The following is a 19,347-nucleotide window of genomic DNA, read 5'->3' as shown; positions in this document are numbered from 1 at the left end:
CCCAAAAGACACACAGGAAAATCAGGGTTGAGGGATTTGTTTTTGCCTCTCTACACTGTCTGCTGTGTCTTACTACTTATTCTCCAGACTGGGTTATTCATTAGAGCTGATTCCTCTGTCCGTTATTCTCATGTTCCGTCATATCCTTACGGATGAAATTGGGCCGCGCAGCAGTGATTGCATACACCCAGATCTATTCCCCTATTGCAACTGGGATGTGACCATTATATGCTCTTGGAAATAAGGACTGTGAGGTGCACTGTGGAACATACTTGGAACATACACACTTCATGTGTATGTGGCCTCATGTGCTTATCAAAAGTTTTTGTGACATGAAAATTTTGAACTTGAGGACTTTTCCATATAAAGCATATGTTAGTTAAATTAGTATGAATGAAAATAAATGGATGAGTAGTCAATAATTTCCATCTTTTAGTACTTTATTAATGAATGGAGAATTGGGCTTATTTAAAATATGTAAGACAAAGATGTGTGCAAGCCTGGCATCTTTTTGTTCATTTAAGGTTGCATTTTTGATTAATTTGTTTGTTTTCTGGTTACTATAAGTTTTAACTTCTTCTGTGGCATATGAAGAGAAATGGTCAAGGAAGTAGAGCTAGGATACTGGCTTTGCGGCCATGTTTTGACTGGAAAAACTGCATACAAATTGAGACTGAAAATCAGTGTAATCGTTAGCTCAGGCAGAATTTTGCATCATTTAAGAAAAATTGAGGGTTTGCCCTTTTAATATAGAAATATTTAAATGAGTAGAATATAGTGTGAAAGGACCAATTATAATAATTCTTGACAATTTTATCTTTTTTTCCAGCCATTTCTCCCATGTAAATTTTGTTTTTGCAGATAACTTGAAAATACTGTTTACAGTAGAAAAGGCAAAAGTAGCTATAAGTGTTAGTGAAGGAACAGAGTTTTATCATTAGAAAGTTTTATGTTAAACATATACTACTGATTAGAAAGGAGATGACATTAGGTGAAAAATGTTTATGATTAAGTCATTTTTGTCATCTGCGCTTGCGCTCATTCTGTGAAAATCAAATTTAACAATGTATCTCAAGCTTTTTTTTTGCTGTGAGGGAATATTATTATGTATTTAATATTTTCTAGGTATTATCAGCTTGTGCAAGCCTGGGAATTCTGGGATTCAGTCTCTCATTGGGGTACTTTGTATACCAAATATGGAAATACGGGTAGGTGGTAAATATTTAGTACTGAAATATGAATAATATTGGATGTTTTAATTACACAGTCTTAAAATTTTAACAACCTAGTGGTTTAAATACAGATTCCAGTTATGAGGCCACTAGCCTGAAGTTTACTTGACCCTTAAGTTCAAGCCTATACTATCACTGTAAAATTCCTGTGTGAGCTTAAGCAAGTTGCTTGCTTTTTCTACTTCTAGCTCCTTATCTGTGAAATGAGACTAAAAGCACACCCTGTATGTATGACAGGAGGGAGAGGAGAAGGGGGGAGAAAAGTGGCTATGTATGGGGAAGAAATATATATTAAAAAATTGAAATATGCTCAAATATGGCAGTGAAATAGTTTATAAGTTAACTATAAGAGTTAAGTTTTTGGTTTTTTATTTTTAGTCTGTTGCTTTTTATTATTTTATGTAGATCTTGAACTCATTCTATAGAATTCCATTGTGTTTTAAAAGGAATTAAAAAAATATTAAGGCACCATGAAATTGATACTGCCAGGAAAAAAGTTTAATAGCTTCCAGCAGTTGTTCTTGGTTTTAAGTTTAGTTTCTCATTCATACTTTGTATGGTGGAAGTCTCCGATCTGCTGGTATTTAATGACTAAACACAGAGCAGGCATTAGGAAAAGTCCACATGGAGACAGACTAGATCAACAGCACATAAATGAATTTTCGTTATGGCCACAAGTCAAAGCAAATACAAAGTAGCTGTAGTTATGATGAGTTTAAATCTGCGATGAGTAAAAATGTTTCTTCCAAATAACTGGCTAAACTAAAAAGTTGGTGGTGGTGGTGGCAGCAGTAACTTGTGTTACTGTTCTAACAAAACCTGCTCAGTCAGATCTGCAAGTGTCTTGTTTCATAACCTTTGATAGACAAGGTAATGAAACTATTTGTATTTCTAGTAYACAACTGTGCATTCATTTGATTTTTATTTGCATATTGGATAATGCTGTGATTGTCAACATCTCTCAGGGCTTCCTAATTAAGTATAGAAGAGCAATCTGCACTTTCAGTCTCATTCATGGTAGAAATTATGCAGTCATTGCTGGTGTACTATTTGGTGGTGGTAATGTATAGGTAATAACATCCAAGATGCTGTTTTTCAATTTTCTTCTGTAGTATTGTAAGTAGAAAATTTACATGTGGCTAGAGGAGATTCTGCTAAATGTAGTAAGAATGGAGAGTTTTATTTTGATCACAGTTGTTGAAAAATATCAATTAGGGAGAAACTGTGCTTTTAATTTAGTAACATTTTCAACTGATGTAATTCAAGTATCCCAAATTTCTGTAGCATTTGTAGTGATAATAAAGCACACTTTTGGAGCAAGCAAGCCCCTTGCCTTCTCCTTCTCTTCTCCAAATTCCTTCAGATTATGAAAATAAGCATGTTCCCCCCGCACACACCCCAAAAAAACAAACCAAAGACATTGGTCTTAACAGTTTATGGAAATCTAAACTTCAATATTCATATTTTTAATAGTTTAATGGAAAAAGACCATTTTTATAAATCTATAAAATCGCTACTTCTTTCTTCTTATTTTCTAGCGAGGTCTGCTTGAGGTTCTTTATGATATATTTCGCCTTCCTCTCCCTGTTGTTGCTGAAGAATTTATTGAGGCGCTTCTCAGTGTAGGTAAGTATTTAGAACCAGTTCACAAAAGCATTCTGTCTATTCATTTACTCTACAAATTTGAACCCTTGACTGTTTCCTCCATACTGTAGATAATGTCAATATTAACTGTTTTATCGCTGAATTCTTTGGGTGTTCTCAGGTCCTATTTAAAGTTCTTTATCAACCACTGGGCATTGAAGATGAAACTACTAGAAGTCAAACTTTCTTCTGACATCCTTACTACATCAATTTTAAGTTTGATAAAGAGCTGTAATGGAGCATAATAATTACAGAAGACTGTAATTAACGTTACAACAAATTAGCCTGCTTTGATCATGAAGTATTAGTGCTGTGTCACAGAAAAGTTATTAGAAAGTCTCTGTTTCCATATGCTGTGTATGTGCTAGCCATCTCCACTGTGCTTCAGCAGACTTAGTTTTCCTAAGGCAAACTCAAACGAGTTTCATGTCTTCCTATTTAGCAAAGTCAGTCTTTTATTTTTAGAATTACTCCTTTGCAACCCTAAAAGTATCCTCTCCTTTGCCTCACAGTACAAAAATATGAGCTGGAGAGGAGCAAGTCTTAGCTTTAAATGTTCCAGCAATTCCCTTCTACAAAGTCTGGTTTTAAATGTCTATGTCATGAGGTTCATTATAAAAAAGCTTAATCATCATTCAGCAGTTATAATAAATAAATCATTCTTTGTTGCAAACTTGCTACGTTGCTACATATGGATATACATTTTAAAATATTTTCTGTTAAACAAGTTTAATGTGTTTATGAATTTGGAAATGTTGTTATTTTGGTTGTCCTAGCTTCAAAGTTAGCCTTGCTTTGCACAGGAGTGTGGATTAGATAACTTGTAGAGGTCCCTTCTGATGTAAATGTTTCTACAATTTGAAACCTGAAATGACAGTTATAGTTGATAAAAGGGCTGTTTATCTAATGGCAACTGTTAAAATAACACCATGAAATACCGTGTATACAGTGTCATAATTACTGTTGTCCATATTTTGCTTTATAGATCCAAGCAGGTTTCAGGACTGTTGGAGACTTTCTGATGGCTTTGTAGCTGCTGAAGCTAAAACTATATTACCCCATCGAGCCAGGTCAAGGTGGGCATTTCACGAACAGTATCTAAACTGTTTTTTTTGTGTTGATAAAGTAATTGTTGTTCTCTTGCAGAAACAATAAAAGCAATGTACTTTCTAAACTGTTTCCATACTTCTTCTCCTTAGGCCTGACCTCATGGATAATTATTTGGCTTTAGTGCTTTCAGCTTTTATTACCAATGGACTTCTAGAGGTAATTGATGACCTTAAGTATGAATAGATGCTTGCTACTTTTTCCCATAAAAATTAAAATAAGAGGATGTACATTAAATATTGTAATTTTTTTTTTTAACCTTTTGAAGGGTCTGGTTGAAGTCATTACAAGTAGCGATGACCATGTATCTGTTAGAGCAACTATCCTTTTAGGAGAGCTTTTGCATATGGTGAGTAGAGACTTTCTGCTTAGAACAAGTAGTATTAGTAGCTCGTTGTAAATTGATGTTTCCTGTTACAGCCTCGAATTTATCTGTTGTGAACTGGGGGCATCCCCTTTTTATAATAATAGTGTTATCTTGCAGTACATCATATGGCACTACATATTTTAAAACTAGCATGACTCAGGAAGGCAGTGCTGAAAGAGGGGGCTTCTGCTGCCCCAGAGGTAACCCCCGGCTCTCACACTCTCACCAGGACTCTTCCTTGCATCAGAAGCTAGTTGTAGTTTTAAGCTGGAATCATGCAAACTCACTCATCAGTTACTGTGTTTGGGAAAAGAARGACTATTGTTGCTTTTTGCTTTTTTTTCAATGTTAGCAGCCCTGTGGCAGTGCATTAATCTTTCTGCATAGCAGGCTAGAATATAAACATTTTTTGCTGGGGCACTTCATATTATTCATCCAGGCAACTCCAGCTTGGTGGAACAGTTTTTCAGTAGTGCTATTGGCTGCTTTTACATAGCACAGAGAAGCTGGAGATACCTCACTTCCTCCCTCTTCTCTCTCCCGAACTTATCTTTTACAGTAGCTTTTCTTCTTCCTTTATGCAGCATCCCCACAAGGTTAAAGTCTTTACCATTCCATACTGACAGGGTTTATTCTCATTTCAACAGCTGAAGATGAGAGGAAATTGTAAATTCATTCCACTGTATTTGTCTTGCTCTGGTTACTGTAGCCTGCTCAAGACAGAAAAAGAAATGAAAACAACATGCTCGAAGAGCAGAACTTCTAAGAATAACCTAAATTATTATGGTATAGAGGTGATTTTATTGTTTTCATATACACACACCCCAGTGCTGCCTTTAGCCTGCTGAGGAGCTACTAGTGATATGTGAAGTGGTATGACTTACCTTTCTTATGAATAGTTCTCTTTTTCACATCCTTTCCTGAGGGCAAGAATAGTGTGTACAAAAGAGCACTTTGATTAGTGTTTTTTTGTTTGTTTATTTGGGGTTTTTTTTAGTAAACATGCTGCTTTCTAAGAGAAGGCAATGTCATGAAATACAGCTTTGTCTTAGAAGATTTCCATTTGCATGAGCAGAGTTATCAGACATAATGTGTGTCTTCAAACTTTAGACACATTTCAATTCTGTTCTTCATACTCCAAAAAACTAGACCACAATCTTTGAATAGGATTTTTATTACTATAGTGATTTATAACATCTCACCTCAGCAACATGGGTTGAAACAAACACAAGCAATCTGTTCTTTAATCTCTGTGATTACTTGCRATTATCTTAATCTCTCCAGTGATTTTTCTGTAAATAATTGGCAAAATTTCTTGAGTATGCAGTCAGCCGTGTAGTTTAAAAATGGGGTCTGCATTAAGGTACGTTGTCTTTGGTGGGTTCTGGGATACTTTTGTATGAGAGTGACTAGATGCACTGACTTTTGAGTATGCTGCAAGCATAATACGTTTTCTGTTTTGTGAAGAGATAATTCCCTAGTCTGAAATGAGACTTTTTTTCAAAATATTGAACAAATATTTATACTTTGATTTAGTTTTAATGAAGGTGAAGAAAAAATTATTTCAATCTTCTTTATAGTTTTCAAATATATTTGCACAATTACCTGTTTTCCAAAATAAAACCAATTAAACGTCTGTTCACTTAAGAAGTTATGTGAATGAGTTCATCAGATATTCACAAGAATATTATTTTTCTGTGCAGAATCATTGGTAGTTGAAGGTATTATGTGAACATCATTAAATAAATTATTTTTATATTTTTATTATACTTTTTAGTACTTCTATACACATAAGGATGACTGCAACTGAATAGAATAAAAGTTATTTTTGCAATTTTTGTATTTGTTTTGTTTATTTAATAATGCTTTGCATGTTATTGCATGCTATCACTTTAACTGAAACCAGCCAATGCAAAAATTAGACTCATGCTGAGTCTGCATCCTAAAATTCTTAAATTATTTTTTGAATTGTATTTCARACTAATTAATTTGAGCAGGTATTTGAAATCTTGTGTGTGATTATTGCTCTCACGTTTTACAAAAAGTGGTTTTGTTGTTGTGCATTTGTGAAAGTTTTGTGAAAAGTGTAGACTCTGCAAATGCTGATTCTTAGAGATGGCTGAAAATGTTGTAATAAGTCATTCTTTTTTTKTTTTGTTTTGTTTTGTTTTTTTAGGCAAACACAATCCTTCCTCATTCTCATAGCCATCACCTGCACTGCTTACCAACGCTAATGAATATGGCAGCATCTTTTGACATCGTGAAAGAGAAAAGACTGTAAGAATGCTAAATTATACTTAGAAGTTAAAATATCTACACCTCCTTCCCCCTCCCCCAAGATGCGTATGTACTGCAATTGAGTGAAAACCTACATTACCTGTTTCTTGGTGGTTGAAACCACTGCTGTCTTTATTGCCGGGGGAGTGCGTATGGAAATGTTCTTTGACGTTTATTAAAGAAATGCCATTTCCAGTGCATGATTCCAAAAATGCATTATATTTACAGTAATGATTCTGAAATTCAGAAATCCAGAAAGGAAGTTTTGGTGGAAGGTTTCAGAACATGTCTTGCATATGTTGCAAGATTTTTTTTTTTTACACAATTTTTCCATAAGCCACTGTTTGATCAAGCAACATCTGAAATGTGTTCTGTGTTGTACCTCTCCATTATTTCAGGTGGTTTATATGGTGTTTTGATACAACTAAGCTTTGTAAACTAAGAATGCCTATGCCAAAACTTTTCTTCAATTGTTGTTTATCTATAGCTATTTAAGTAGTAATTGACCAAACTAGGGAATCATTATTAGTGTAAGCAAGAACAAAAATGTAATGTTGGCATGGGGCTCTCTCTTAAACACTTTTTTCCTCTGTAGAAAATGATCACTGTAATGATAGCAAATACATTAAAACTTCCATATGCTTTTGTTTGAATCTTTCACTGAAAAATTTTTCAGTATGTTCCTTTCGGTTCCATTAAAACACAAGAATGTATGAACAGAAATTTTAAATAACTGTTCAGTGCATACTGCAGCGGCATATTTGGCACTCTTAGGGTAATCAAATGAACATCCAACTTGAAACAAATGATTAAACGATTAGCTTTTTATTCCTTGCTGAACTAGAAAAAAAAGAATCTTGAAATTGAAAATTTTATTTTTTCTAATAGTAAATTATACAAAATGTTTTGATAGATCAGATCATTACTCTTGCCATTCCTGATCTGGCTTGTCAAATCACTATTCTGATAAAGTATCATAACTTCATATTTTGTCTTTTGTTATGTTGTCAGTGATAAATTACAGAATTCTTTACAGAACTGCTACTGTAAGATCATAAATGGTGCTTGTAGAGTGCTTCCCAGAAACTTTCTGGTCTTTTTTTATTATTATTATTATTGGGGGGAGGGTAGGTTTTGTGAGTCTGTTTGTTTTTTTTTTAGTTTTGAAGAAGTCATTTGTAACTATAAGACTTTACGATATGTGAAAACACAATTATTTTTCAAAAAAGCCTTATTACTTTGTAGGCAAATATCTCAATTTATTGGGCTTAAACCACAGCACAAGCCCCTCTCTGCTGCAAAAGATCGTGTCGCTAATGTCAAAAAAAGTCTTCTAATCATGAATATTAATATAAAAATATGCTGAATGTAATATAATGAAAAGAAACTTCATATAAACTTTGATCAAACTCATTTTTTCTTTCTCAGTGTATACAGACATAAATGATTAATGGAACAAAGGTGGTTTTCTATCTCTATCTGGTAACTTCCTTCATGTCGCGTTACACTTGGTCAAAGCTGTGGGAGGAGAGGAAAGTTGAAGAGCAGAAGGGATACATTTGTGGATTCCTTGCAATTATTTTTTTCTTTGATTTTTGGCATTTGTGGACATACCTCATAGACTAGTGGGAAGTCCTGTTTTTGTTGGTAGAAAGAGATTTTGTAGATGTATCTGTTGTATTTGGGAATCTTGGATTTGGTCAATGCTCTGCATTGTCTCATACTCTGAAAAACTGTAAGCCCTGTTACAGATTAAACTTGTAATTCAGATGAGTGACCAAATTCACAGTTATTTGTTTGAAGATATGTAAAGTAAGATAAACAAAAATACTCCCCTACCCTATGTGAACTCTGTTTTGAAGCATTTTTAAAATATCTTGCATTTATGGGAAATAAAGGTAGACTTAGCTGTTCATTTTTGGACCTTCTTATTTTATTTGCTCAGCTGCTTTTTCTGCTAGCACTGTTTTGAGAGTAACTGATTCTGTCATTGTCCAATGGCTCTTCTATCACTTCCTATCTTTTCCTGGAAAATTTCTTATGTGCTGTCACTCAACTGTTTGAATATAAAAAGCGGAAAATATAATACTGATACCCCCACTACCCTCTAGAAAAAGGAGAACTTACCAGAAGTACTCTGTTAGTTGAAGCTGAAGCTAGCCCCCTGAACTTTACAGCAGAACATTGATCTACTGTGACGTCTTACAAATCTTCAGCTTCAGTTTTGCAATACCTTCACCTGTGCAGTCTGAAAGATACCACTAATTGTAGAGTAGAAGCAAAGGCCTCAATAATACTTATTCTTCAGTGCTGGAAATTCTGAAAGAGAATTTTCTGTATAATTTCTATACAAGACTAAGGGGTATAAGTGCATCAAAACATATCTAAAAAAAAATTTTTTTTTTTTTTTGGCTTCAGAATTGCTTCTTGTTGGTGAATTCTTACTTGAGCTATGCCTGTTTAACTCAAGATTTAGCAGTGGTGTTTTTTATTTGTGTAACAGTTGTCCAATACTGATTATAGTATTTTTCTATTAGACGAGCAAGTGCTGCACTCAACTGCTTAAAACGCTTTCATGAGATGAAGAAAAGGGGACCTAAACCTTACAGCCTCCATTTGGACCATATTATTCAGAAAGCAATCTCAACCCACCAAAAAAGAGATCAATACCGTGTGCAGAAAGACATCTTTATTTTAAAGGTATTACCATTACTGATTTTCAAARCTTTAGTTTGATTTTGTATTTGGGAGATTTCCTTCCTTTTTTCTTCCTTCTCAGTTTTGCTTTCTTTAATTCACAGCCATTTGTGATTTCTTTGTAGATTTTTTTCATTTAATTTGCCTTCTAGCTATATGTGGATACACATGTGGATACATGTGGATTGCACTTTATAGGACTTGAAGAATGAAATTATGATGGTTTTTAATGCTTTCTGGGCCCAACAGTGATCTCTTACTGTTAGATTCTGATGGCAGTACCATAATCATGCAATTTACTCTCAAATACAAAATGCATTTCAGTGATCGTTACATGACCAGTATATCCAGTGACAAGACTGAAAAATGATGCAAGGAAACTTACTATAGGTTTTCATGTCTATGTTACAGGATACAGAAGAAGCCCTTGTAATGAATCTTCGAGACAGCCAGGTTCTTAATCATAAAGAGAATCTTGAGTGGAATTGGAATCTGATAGGGACCATATTGAAGGTGAGCAAAGAAAGTGCGTGATTCTACTTTTGTGAAATTGTTTGAAAACAATTGTCCTTTTCACATGTGAGCTTTGACTTTCTAATACTGACACAGTATTATACCTCATAATCTGTTTTATTTCAGAAAATTAGGATGTCATGGGTTTAATCAATGCTGATACACTCTTTTCATATGCAGCCCCTAAACTGCACACACAAGTACACTACAGTTAAACTGACAAATTTCTTAATAAGCTTATATTAAGTTGTATATAACATTTTATACACACTCACTCACCCTTTATGAAGTAAGAAACAATGATTTTAAAGTTACCTAATGTGTTAGACTTTGGTCCAAACTAGATAGGAATACTGCCTCATTCAGTTTCGTAGCCGATTTTTTTTTTTCTTTCTTTCATATAATGCAAACTGAAGGGTAAGGTTGGAAGTGAGTTATAGATCAGACTTTGGATGCTTAGACAGAGCCTTGTGTGAAAACTTTAAGGTATGCAATCTCACTGTATATGTGTTGAACTAATACAAATAGTCCATTACATCAAGTTCATTACAGAATTAAATTTTTCTTCATAAAATACTTAATAAATAGGTTGATGCCCTCCCTTTGGGAGATATTTCCTATTATGTTCATTGCATCACTTTTAGAGGACTGTGTCTTTTTTGAGCAGCAGACTTTCTTACCAGTTAATACTCAGAATAATCTTAGAGATCATCTGCTCTCCTGTTATTCTGTGCATCAAAGCCATCCTCCTATTGTTGCCCGCAAACAACTTTTCCTTACTATATTCTTTATTATTCTAAAGATGATAGAGTACAGAAGGGATTAATGGTGACAGACATAATCAAGATTATATAAAAAATTACATGAAAAGAAATACATTTCTGTGTATGTTTTCTCAAGGACCGATACACTTGAGAAAACAAGAATTTGTCTAGTATAAAGGACTAAATAGGTCAATGACAGTAACTTCTTGCTCCACCAAATTTCACTTGTTTATAGGCTTTTTGCAGTATTATTACTAGATTTATATTAATCATAGATATTTCTACTTTTGATTTCGCATTAAATACATTATCAAGAAACTGCTCTTCAGAGTCTCACAGCTAATCGGTGTAGTACTTTGACAATGGATATTTTACATAGTTGACCATTAAGGGATCCCCCCCCCCCCCAATGAAATTTAGAAGCAGGAAAGCTTCTAGGTCAAGCTGTGAGTTTCCCTGATATCTCAGGCATTCCTGCAGTACATTTTCTAGTGACCTGTCAAACAGTTTTAAATGTCTTAAAATGAGAGGCTTCCGTCTTTCAGAATGAGAAGTTATTGTGCTTTCCAGTTAAAGTCTAACCACTTCCGTTCCTGTTAACATTATCTTAGTGCATGTTGGTGTTGTACAGTTTATCAGAGTGGTCCATCTTTAGCCCCAGAATGAGCAGGATCCAGATTCTGATGTTTGGGCTTCATTATCTCATGTGGCAACATATCTTCTCCTGTCTCAGTAACAACCTTATGGCCATGGAACACTAGCTTTCCTACCACCTCACTACTTGAAGTCTCATTTGGTCCCTTCCAGCCTTTTTTACTTGCTCAGCTTGCTGTCTAAGCTGCGAGAAAAGCAGCAAAAGTGGCAGTGGTCAGGATGGAGGGATTCACTTTCTGTCTGTCGACAGTAGAGCTTCATACTTACTCTGACACACATGGATTCAATGTTATCAGTCTGATCAGCTTTACTATTCATTAGCTATTGCACTACCTGGCTTAGAATACTTGTACACCAATTTGAAATGTAGAACTGTATTGCTTAGGTAGGAAAGAACAATGTGTTTGATGCACTCTTTTCCACTCCTTCAAAGGAGATGCTAGTAGCAACAAAAGTAAATCTGAAGCCATAGAGATAATGGCTGTAAAAACAGAGGAAAAACTTAGTATGGAGAAAGGATAGGTCCAGAAAGATCTGGCATAGCTTTATTTGATCTTATCTGAAATGTCTTTCAAGTGTCAACAGAGAAGTTTAAATACTATTTTAATAAGCAATATTTAAGTGAGCTGTAACAGAATAATGACTACTTCAAAACTAATCTGATTAATAGTGAAAACAAATAACAATTTCCCTTTTACATGAGTATTAAAATTTGCTTTGTATTTGCAGAGGAGAAACTGAGCAAAATTGTTTATTTTTCATTAGCATGTCATAGTTTGCTATTTTCATTAGAATTGTGGTCGTGTACGCATAGCATGCACCCAGCACTCCCTGTCCTTCTCTAGAAAAAATAAAACAGTTCTTGGAGCAAGAAGAGTGTGGGCTTTTCAATAAAATAAGGTTTTTTTATAGGTAATATTAAAGGCAAGAAGACTTATACTTCTAATTATTAGGTGAATTTAACTATAATAGAAATGAGTAAATTTTAGTGACTAATCAAGGACTGATGTACAAGTTTCATATAATGCTATATTTGCTGTTTTTCTAGTGGCCAAATGTAAATCTAAGGAACTATAAAGATGAACAATTGCACAGGTATGTAAAATTACATAGACGTCCTTTGAAGAAAGAAATTTGGAACAACTGGTTTTTAATATTGCAATAAACTATTCCTTGGATATGTCACGTTTCTAAAACTTAATATATAGATAAGCAGCAAAAGTGAAATTTTAGATAATTAGGTTGCACTATTTGCTTTAAATAAACAGGTCTTTAAGATTTAGTGGGGTTTTCTTCTACGCAAAGATACCTAATAGATATATTCCCTAAACAAGAATCATATCAGCTTTGCAAACACCCTATTTCATTTTAAAACTTTTAAAGTGTTATGTCTTCAGTATTTCATATATTACTGTTTGATGTCAACACTTGGCAAATGTTGGCAGAACAGGTTTATAGTTGTAAAGTTACACAGTTATAGCTTGTATTAAAAAAAAAAAAAAGGTATTTCTAGTTGCTGTTAATGGTGAGGGAAGCATGTGTGATTTGGAAAAGCAAACAAAAAACAACAACTTTGGTTCCTTTCATGTCTCTTAGTATTATAGCTTTTTTAAATCATTTTTGTGCATATGTGATAATTAGTTCTTGGATGTGACTTTTAACATGCATTTCAGGAAGCTGATTTGATTAAATTGTTTTGAAGAATAGTTCTTTATTTGTAGGCCCAGAAAGCTATTTCTCCATGAATTTGTGAGAAAAACCTAAAGCTAAAATATATCCTGAAAGGCTCCACGCTGCTCCATTTTAAATTTTTACTAAAAAGTAATCAGGCTACTTTTATATAGTGTTCCCAGCATAAGTGGTAGTCCCATTGTAATCATAGTCATAATTTAATTTTGCATTTTTTTTCCTGTTTTTTCCTTATCTAATCATTAACTGCAAATCTGTACTGTGYGGTAAAGGATTATTTTCCAAATCCTGTAGTTAATAACATTGCTTCTCTAAAGGAATGTCTACAAACCTGGCTGTGACGCACATGTGCACACACACCTACACGCACGCACACTATTTCCTGGTTTTGTACACAAGTGTTGTTCAGTGGCTAAATGATTTAATGCCAAATAAACCTGGAAGACCTAGGATTTGATCAGTGTACAACTTACGCAGTTAATTGATCCTTTCTGCAGATTGCAGGTTACATGCTTTAATGGCTGTGAAATGCTGTTGCTCTTGTTTAATTATGACAAATGAAACCCCAGTTATCTCTGACCACAAAATATTTTTTCAGCCTTTTTGTATTTTTTTGAAATGCAAAATATGTATCTTATTTTGTGCTTCCATAAGTTATTTTTACTGTTAGTGTTCTTGTTTATGATCTTATGGCTGTAGAAGTCAAATTCCAGATATTTTTACTAAAGGTCTTAATACTGATTAACTCAAAGGACAACTGTAGTTATTTCTAGCCTTCCTTATTTTTTAAGAGATGCGGTTATGGGGGGGTGTACATGTACATGGGTGTGTATATGCATCACTGTATATACACACATGCATATATATATACACACACACACTAATATAAATATGCTAAAATATATAATGCGTATATTTACTAATAACGCAGAATCAAATATCTTTTATTTGACAAAAGCTAAACTAGCCTTCAGAGATTTCCTTTATAATTGGTCCGGTGTTTGGACTTGTATAGTGGCCTACTCTTAGCTCTTTTTCTAACTAAAGCAGTGCTTTAGTTAAGCTTTCTTATTACTTTAACCTTCAGATAGATTTTGTGTTTTTTAAAGCAAATGTGTTTATTTTTTGGCTAAGAATTGGAGGAGCGGAGAAAACCCTTTACTGAAGATTTATTTCTGCAGTACAAAATTCAAGCCATATTGCTCAATGTGGTATCAAAAAGTGTGAGTGAGAGTCTGCATTTGCAATCACCTTGTTGTTGAACTGCTTAGGTCAGGTGAATGAAAATGCTGTTGCTAAATAAAATATGGCCTTTTCCTGGTAGAACATAAAAATGCATTCTCCGCAATAACATTTCAGCTATTATAGCTGAGGAAAAGTCATGTCACGTAAACATTAAGACCAACTCTTTTTTTTTTTTTTTGTTCTTTTCAAGCCTAGACAATATAGTCTTTGAAACTCATCACAGGATGAATTGTAACAGAATGAATTATAAGCATAAGAATGAGAAGGAAAATATGGCTTCTAAGAGCATAGAGATTTTGAGTTCCTTTGCTTGTTTCAAATCATGGCATAGGAAAGTCTTTGTAACACACAGTACAGCTGCATCTCTGAAATCCTCTATGGATAGACTTATTACTGATACCTGCTACTCTCTTTTAATAACTTTGAAAATTATTTACAGTGACCTAATTTACTGATAAAACATCTTTTATACCATCGTCATTTTGTACTGTTAGGGATTCCTTGTCTTAGTGAAAAATAACAACTTCTCTTTTACTTTTCATAGGTTTGTAAGGAGACTGCTCTATTTTTACAAGCCTAGCAGTAAACTGTATGCCAACCTGGATCTGGACTATGCCAAGGCTAAGCAGCTCACTGTGGTGGGTTGTCAGTTYGCTGAATTTCTTCTTGAATCAGAAGAGGTGAGAAATTTTCAGCTGCAAGACTGGAGATAGAATTAGTAATGCTGCTGCATGCCACTTAGAGAAAAATCTTAATTTTAATAAAGACTTCTCTAGTAAAACTTCAGGTGTTAAACCTAAAAGGATCAGCATAAATAAGAAATATAACTTAAAATCCTGAAGTATCCAGCTGAGACACTGGGGAGGCTACCATGTTTAAGTAGGGGTTTATTAAATATAACTTACTTATTTTTGCTGTGTATATTCTTCCTTCCTCTAACTCCTTTCTTCTTGTGTAATAAAGATTTTTATGCCTCAGGCCAGAGGACCAAAGAAAAACATCATTAAATGATCCTTTTCTTGGAAGGAATAGAATGGGTCCTAAGATGTCTGCAAGCTAAACTCATTTTATTTGCCTTGAGCCTTTTTCATTATTTTGAATGGTGTTTGTCAGCCAGCACTTCTATTTTGTGTCTTGATTGTGTTTGTACATTTTCAGAAATGTACAAGAATGCATTTCAATAAAGAAAAGGGAGTCAGTTCTGCTACTAGTAAATGCTATTACTCTTTGTTTTGTTAGGATGGACAAAGTTACCTGGAGGAATTGGTTAAAGATATTGTACATTGGCTCAATTCGTCATCAGGAATGAAACCTGAACGTAGTCTTCAAAATAATGGGTTACTAAACACCCTTAGTCAGCACTACTTTTTGTTTTTTGGTACTCTCTCTTGTCACCCTCATGGTGTGAAAATGCTTGAAAAATGTAATGTGTTTCAGTGGTGAGTGTTTTTCTGCAGTTTGAATTGTGCTTACAGGTATTAATCCTTATAAAACTTGTAAACTGTGCAAAAGGACCACTCTCTATAAAGCTGAAAAAATTTTAATTCTGTTTGTTTATTTTGAACTAGAGGTCACCAGTTTTTTGGGGGGATTGTTTTTTTTAGAAGAGCTTTTTTTTAGCCTTTTGTGACACAATCACCCATATCTTTTCTGTAACTAAATTATTTTTTCCTGTCGCCACCTAACTGACGGAAATGGTATCAGGGACGATGATACTGTACTGAAATACAAGAAACTGGCGGGTATCATCCTGTGTGTGAAATATGACAGTGTGTTGTACCTAAACTTCAGTCCAATATACTTGAGTGAAGCTCTAGAGTTCAAAATTTTGTTCCAGTCCAAATAAACTTACTATGCTTTAAGAGTAAAATGGCTGAAAATTTGAGTACCTGTTTCTAATCCCCGTTTATTTTAAATATATTAAGTTTTAAGAAAAGTTATGGTTTACTGGAGTACTCCAGTTTTTTTAATTGCCATTTGCATTGCTTATCAGAATGCAGATTTTCTTTACTGGCTACAGAAAACTTCATTTTTCAACTAAATCTAGACCGTTAATAGGGCTAACCTATGTCAAGCTCTATACACAGAAAGTTTTACAATGAAGAAATGTTTACAAAGCTTCATGAGCATTTATTTTTGTACTCATAAACACTAATTCAATCTTCTTGTCAAAATTGTTAGGAAACAGTTATAAGAAATGTTTGGGTGTCCCATTCCCCACCTCCCCTTACTGTTCAGGGTATTATTCTGCTCCCCCTTTGACTCTGTGAACATCTGCAGCAATTTAAAGTTACTCCATTTTGTATGAGAATTTATTTTGTGTTCCTCTGCATTTATAAAAATACAAGGCTAATTCAGAGTACTTCTCTTAAGTTTAAATTGTTGATTGAATAAATAATGAGTGGGTTCAAATACTAATATTTTCTTTTTCCCTCCCACATGCAGTCTTCTTAATCTTTGTTCTTTGAAGAACCAGGATCACTTATTAAAACTGACTGTTTCTAGTTTGGATTACAGCAGAGATGGCTTAGCAAGAGTCATCCTTTCTAAAATCCTAACAGCAGCTACTGATGTAAGTTCAAATCAATTTACATTACATGGTTATTTGCAATTAGACATTCATTTTGTTCAAGATGCATGATTTTATTTTGAAAATATTATATATTCAGTAAGGTTTTTATTTTTGTGTTTAGAGAAATGAAATTCCTACTCATGCAGCTTTAGTCCATTGCTGTGGACTTCACACCTTGTATTGTATTTGTGCTCAAGACATTAAGTCATTCAAACAGGTTTCTGTCATGTATGAGAGGGGTTAAAGTCTTTAAATGCATGCACCAAATGTAAATGCATACACAAAATGTAAACCAAATGTAATGTCATTGTCTAGATCAGTGGACATCCTAAATCAGTAGCGAAGGTATTGTTTTCACAAGAAGAAATGTGTGTTTCTAACATTAATATACCTTGTAGTGATGGATACTGTTTTGATAATGATTGAGATGACCGAGCAGAACTCGGGAGAAGCTATTGTTCCTAGAATGAGGGGATGGCTCAGAAACAGGCCATCAACTTCTGAATCAAAGGTGGTGAGTGCAAATAATACACAAAACCTGTGTAGCCAGAGGAGAGGAAGCTACTGAACCTTTAAGAAAAGAGAAGTCTTTCAGGTGTTATGTAGTAGACAAGCGAGCACTGATGTCAGATAAATGAGAATTAAATAAGTTGCAATATAACTAGGAAAAGGACTTTCAGTACTGTGGGGAGAGCTATTCTTCTGTCGACTGGACAAGGCAGAATATATACTAGAGTGAATGCAAGAGGGCATAAAGCTTTAAATATCTCTGTATTTAGGAAGAGGAGAGAGAGGGGAAAGAAAAGTTTATTTCTCTGAGGCCACTAAAGATGTGATGATTGTTACAGGTAAAGAGTCTGAAAGTAATGGAGATAGTTGGAGTTGAAAGAATGACTCATTGAAAGAAGAGGGTAAAATTCTCAACTGACCAAATTTTTAAGTAATTTTGTAATGAAATGATGACTTTGGCATTCTTTCTGCATAGGTGTGTTATGCCTAGTCTGAGCAGGAAAATAGAAAATAACACGTGTGAGGACACATCTGTGTCTTTATTAGACTTCTAAGCTCCTGTTAGATGATGGCCAATTAAAAGCAGTTTAGACGGTGAAACTTAATTTAGCTGTTTCCATTGAGACTTTGTGTCAATAGATACCACCCCCACACACACACACCAGCAATTTTTCCCCTCATAAAAAGAACCTACAGTACAACTATGTGCAGTTCAGCTCTAAGAGCAATGGGTAGCAAACATTTCTTGTCTCTTGGATACAGATGGGATAGACTTCACTCTCCAGCACCCTTGTAAAGCCCCCAGGTTTACCCACTTCAGTTCCAGCCAGTCTGGGATTCTGAAAAGGATCATAGATCATGATCTAAGGTTTAATAGACCTCAGTCGTATTACCTCCAGTATTTAATGCCAGACCTTAACAGATGAACTCCATAGAAAAAGCTAAGAGACATTCTACAGGTTCAGGAACTTAACCCAAATTTTGCAGCTTAAACCTAAATAATTATCTTTAAAGGTAGAGATATTTCTTGCCAGACACACTGATACCTTGTCATGTCCGTGATGTTTTAAGGTCTCGGTCTATGTTACAGCTTCTGAGTTCTAATGTTTCAGTTTCTCAGTCTCACATTGATATGTGGATCTAGCAATGTTGCCTAGGGAAGCATCAGAGATTATATAAAGTTTTGGTAATATCTTGAAATACAAAAGGATAGAAATAATTAGGATACATCTTCTCAAGCACCTAACACYAGCTGATTCTCTAAGTGAAAGTGTAACCAGTCTTTTACATGCACTGGTTTGGGTCAACAGTCCTTAGTATCAGCACTGGTTGCGAAATCAGCTGTAGGTGGTCTCTTAACAGTAGGGATCTGTAGGCAAATTCATGGCTGAGGTCTGTTGTGACTTAAATCCTACTAGCTAGACTTTAATACAGCATCTAGTTGCAGTGGATGAGATTGTACCCTGATTGTGTACCCTGCAGTACCGTGAGAATCCCATCAATCTTAAAAAAGAGATTTATGATAACAAACTGAAGAAATTAAAGCTTATTTGTTTACCAGAAATGTATAGGAATCTTTTACTATCAGGGTAGTAGAAAAGAAGAAAAAGGCACTGCTTGAAACTCTTAAAAAAAATTAGAGCTGAACCTCTTAAAAAAAAAAAAAAAAAACTTAAAAAAAATTAGAGCTGAACCTCTTAAAAAAAAAAAAAAAAAGAGCTTGACTTCCTATATGATATCTCTTGAGAATGTTGTGGGGTGGATAAAACTGTTTCAGGGCATTTTGTTTTCTGAAGTAGTTAACCTGCTTGGGATTCTTAGAATTCATAAGGAAATATCTTGTATTTTTGATCTAAAGGAGAAAAACACGTAGAATGGACTGTCTCAGCAGCAGGAGTGAGTCTACAAGTTCATCAGCCACAGATGATTTTTGTACCTTCATAAAATTTATTTATTTCCTTTCAGAAATTCTTTTCCTGTCTTGCATGTGCTCACTCCAGTTTATTTTTGTCATGGAAGATGACCTGTGGAGATTCTAAGGAGAAAACTGAATGCTAGTTGAAAAAAAGGCAAAAT

General features: G+C 34.4%; 1 protein-coding gene across 5 annotated transcripts in view; it reads left to right on the top strand.

The window, feature by feature from the left end:
- The window catches only part of RICTOR (RPTOR independent companion of MTOR complex 2), a 93,649-nt gene that overhangs the window by 46,679 nt on the left and 27,623 nt on the right, over positions 1-19,347 (top strand). For all 5 annotated transcript variants that reach the window (XM_026058144.1, XM_026058143.1, XM_026058145.1 and 2 more), the window contains 12 exons: positions 1,126-1,208; positions 2,771-2,858; positions 3,862-3,952; positions 4,076-4,142; positions 4,252-4,332; positions 6,527-6,627; positions 9,165-9,327; positions 9,736-9,837; positions 12,304-12,350; positions 14,734-14,869; positions 15,429-15,628; positions 16,635-16,761. In XM_026058144.1, coding sequence (XP_025913929.1) covers positions 1,126-1,208; positions 2,771-2,858; positions 3,862-3,952; positions 4,076-4,142; positions 4,252-4,332; positions 6,527-6,627; positions 9,165-9,327; positions 9,736-9,837; positions 12,304-12,350; positions 14,734-14,869; positions 15,429-15,628; positions 16,635-16,761 — 1,286 coding nt within the window. The remainder of the gene's footprint in view (positions 1-1,125; positions 1,209-2,770; positions 2,859-3,861; positions 3,953-4,075; positions 4,143-4,251; positions 4,333-6,526; positions 6,628-9,164; positions 9,328-9,735; positions 9,838-12,303; positions 12,351-14,733; positions 14,870-15,428; positions 15,629-16,634; positions 16,762-19,347) is intronic.

This window comes from Apteryx rowi, unplaced genomic scaffold (assembly GCF_003343035.1).
Source record: "Apteryx rowi isolate R43461 unplaced genomic scaffold, aptRow1 scaffold_143, whole genome shotgun sequence".
Classification (NCBI taxonomy): Eukaryota; Metazoa; Chordata; class Aves; order Apterygiformes; family Apterygidae; genus Apteryx; species Apteryx rowi.
Note: the sequence above shows the minus strand (reverse complement) of the source record. Positions and strands in the feature narration are given on the sequence as shown.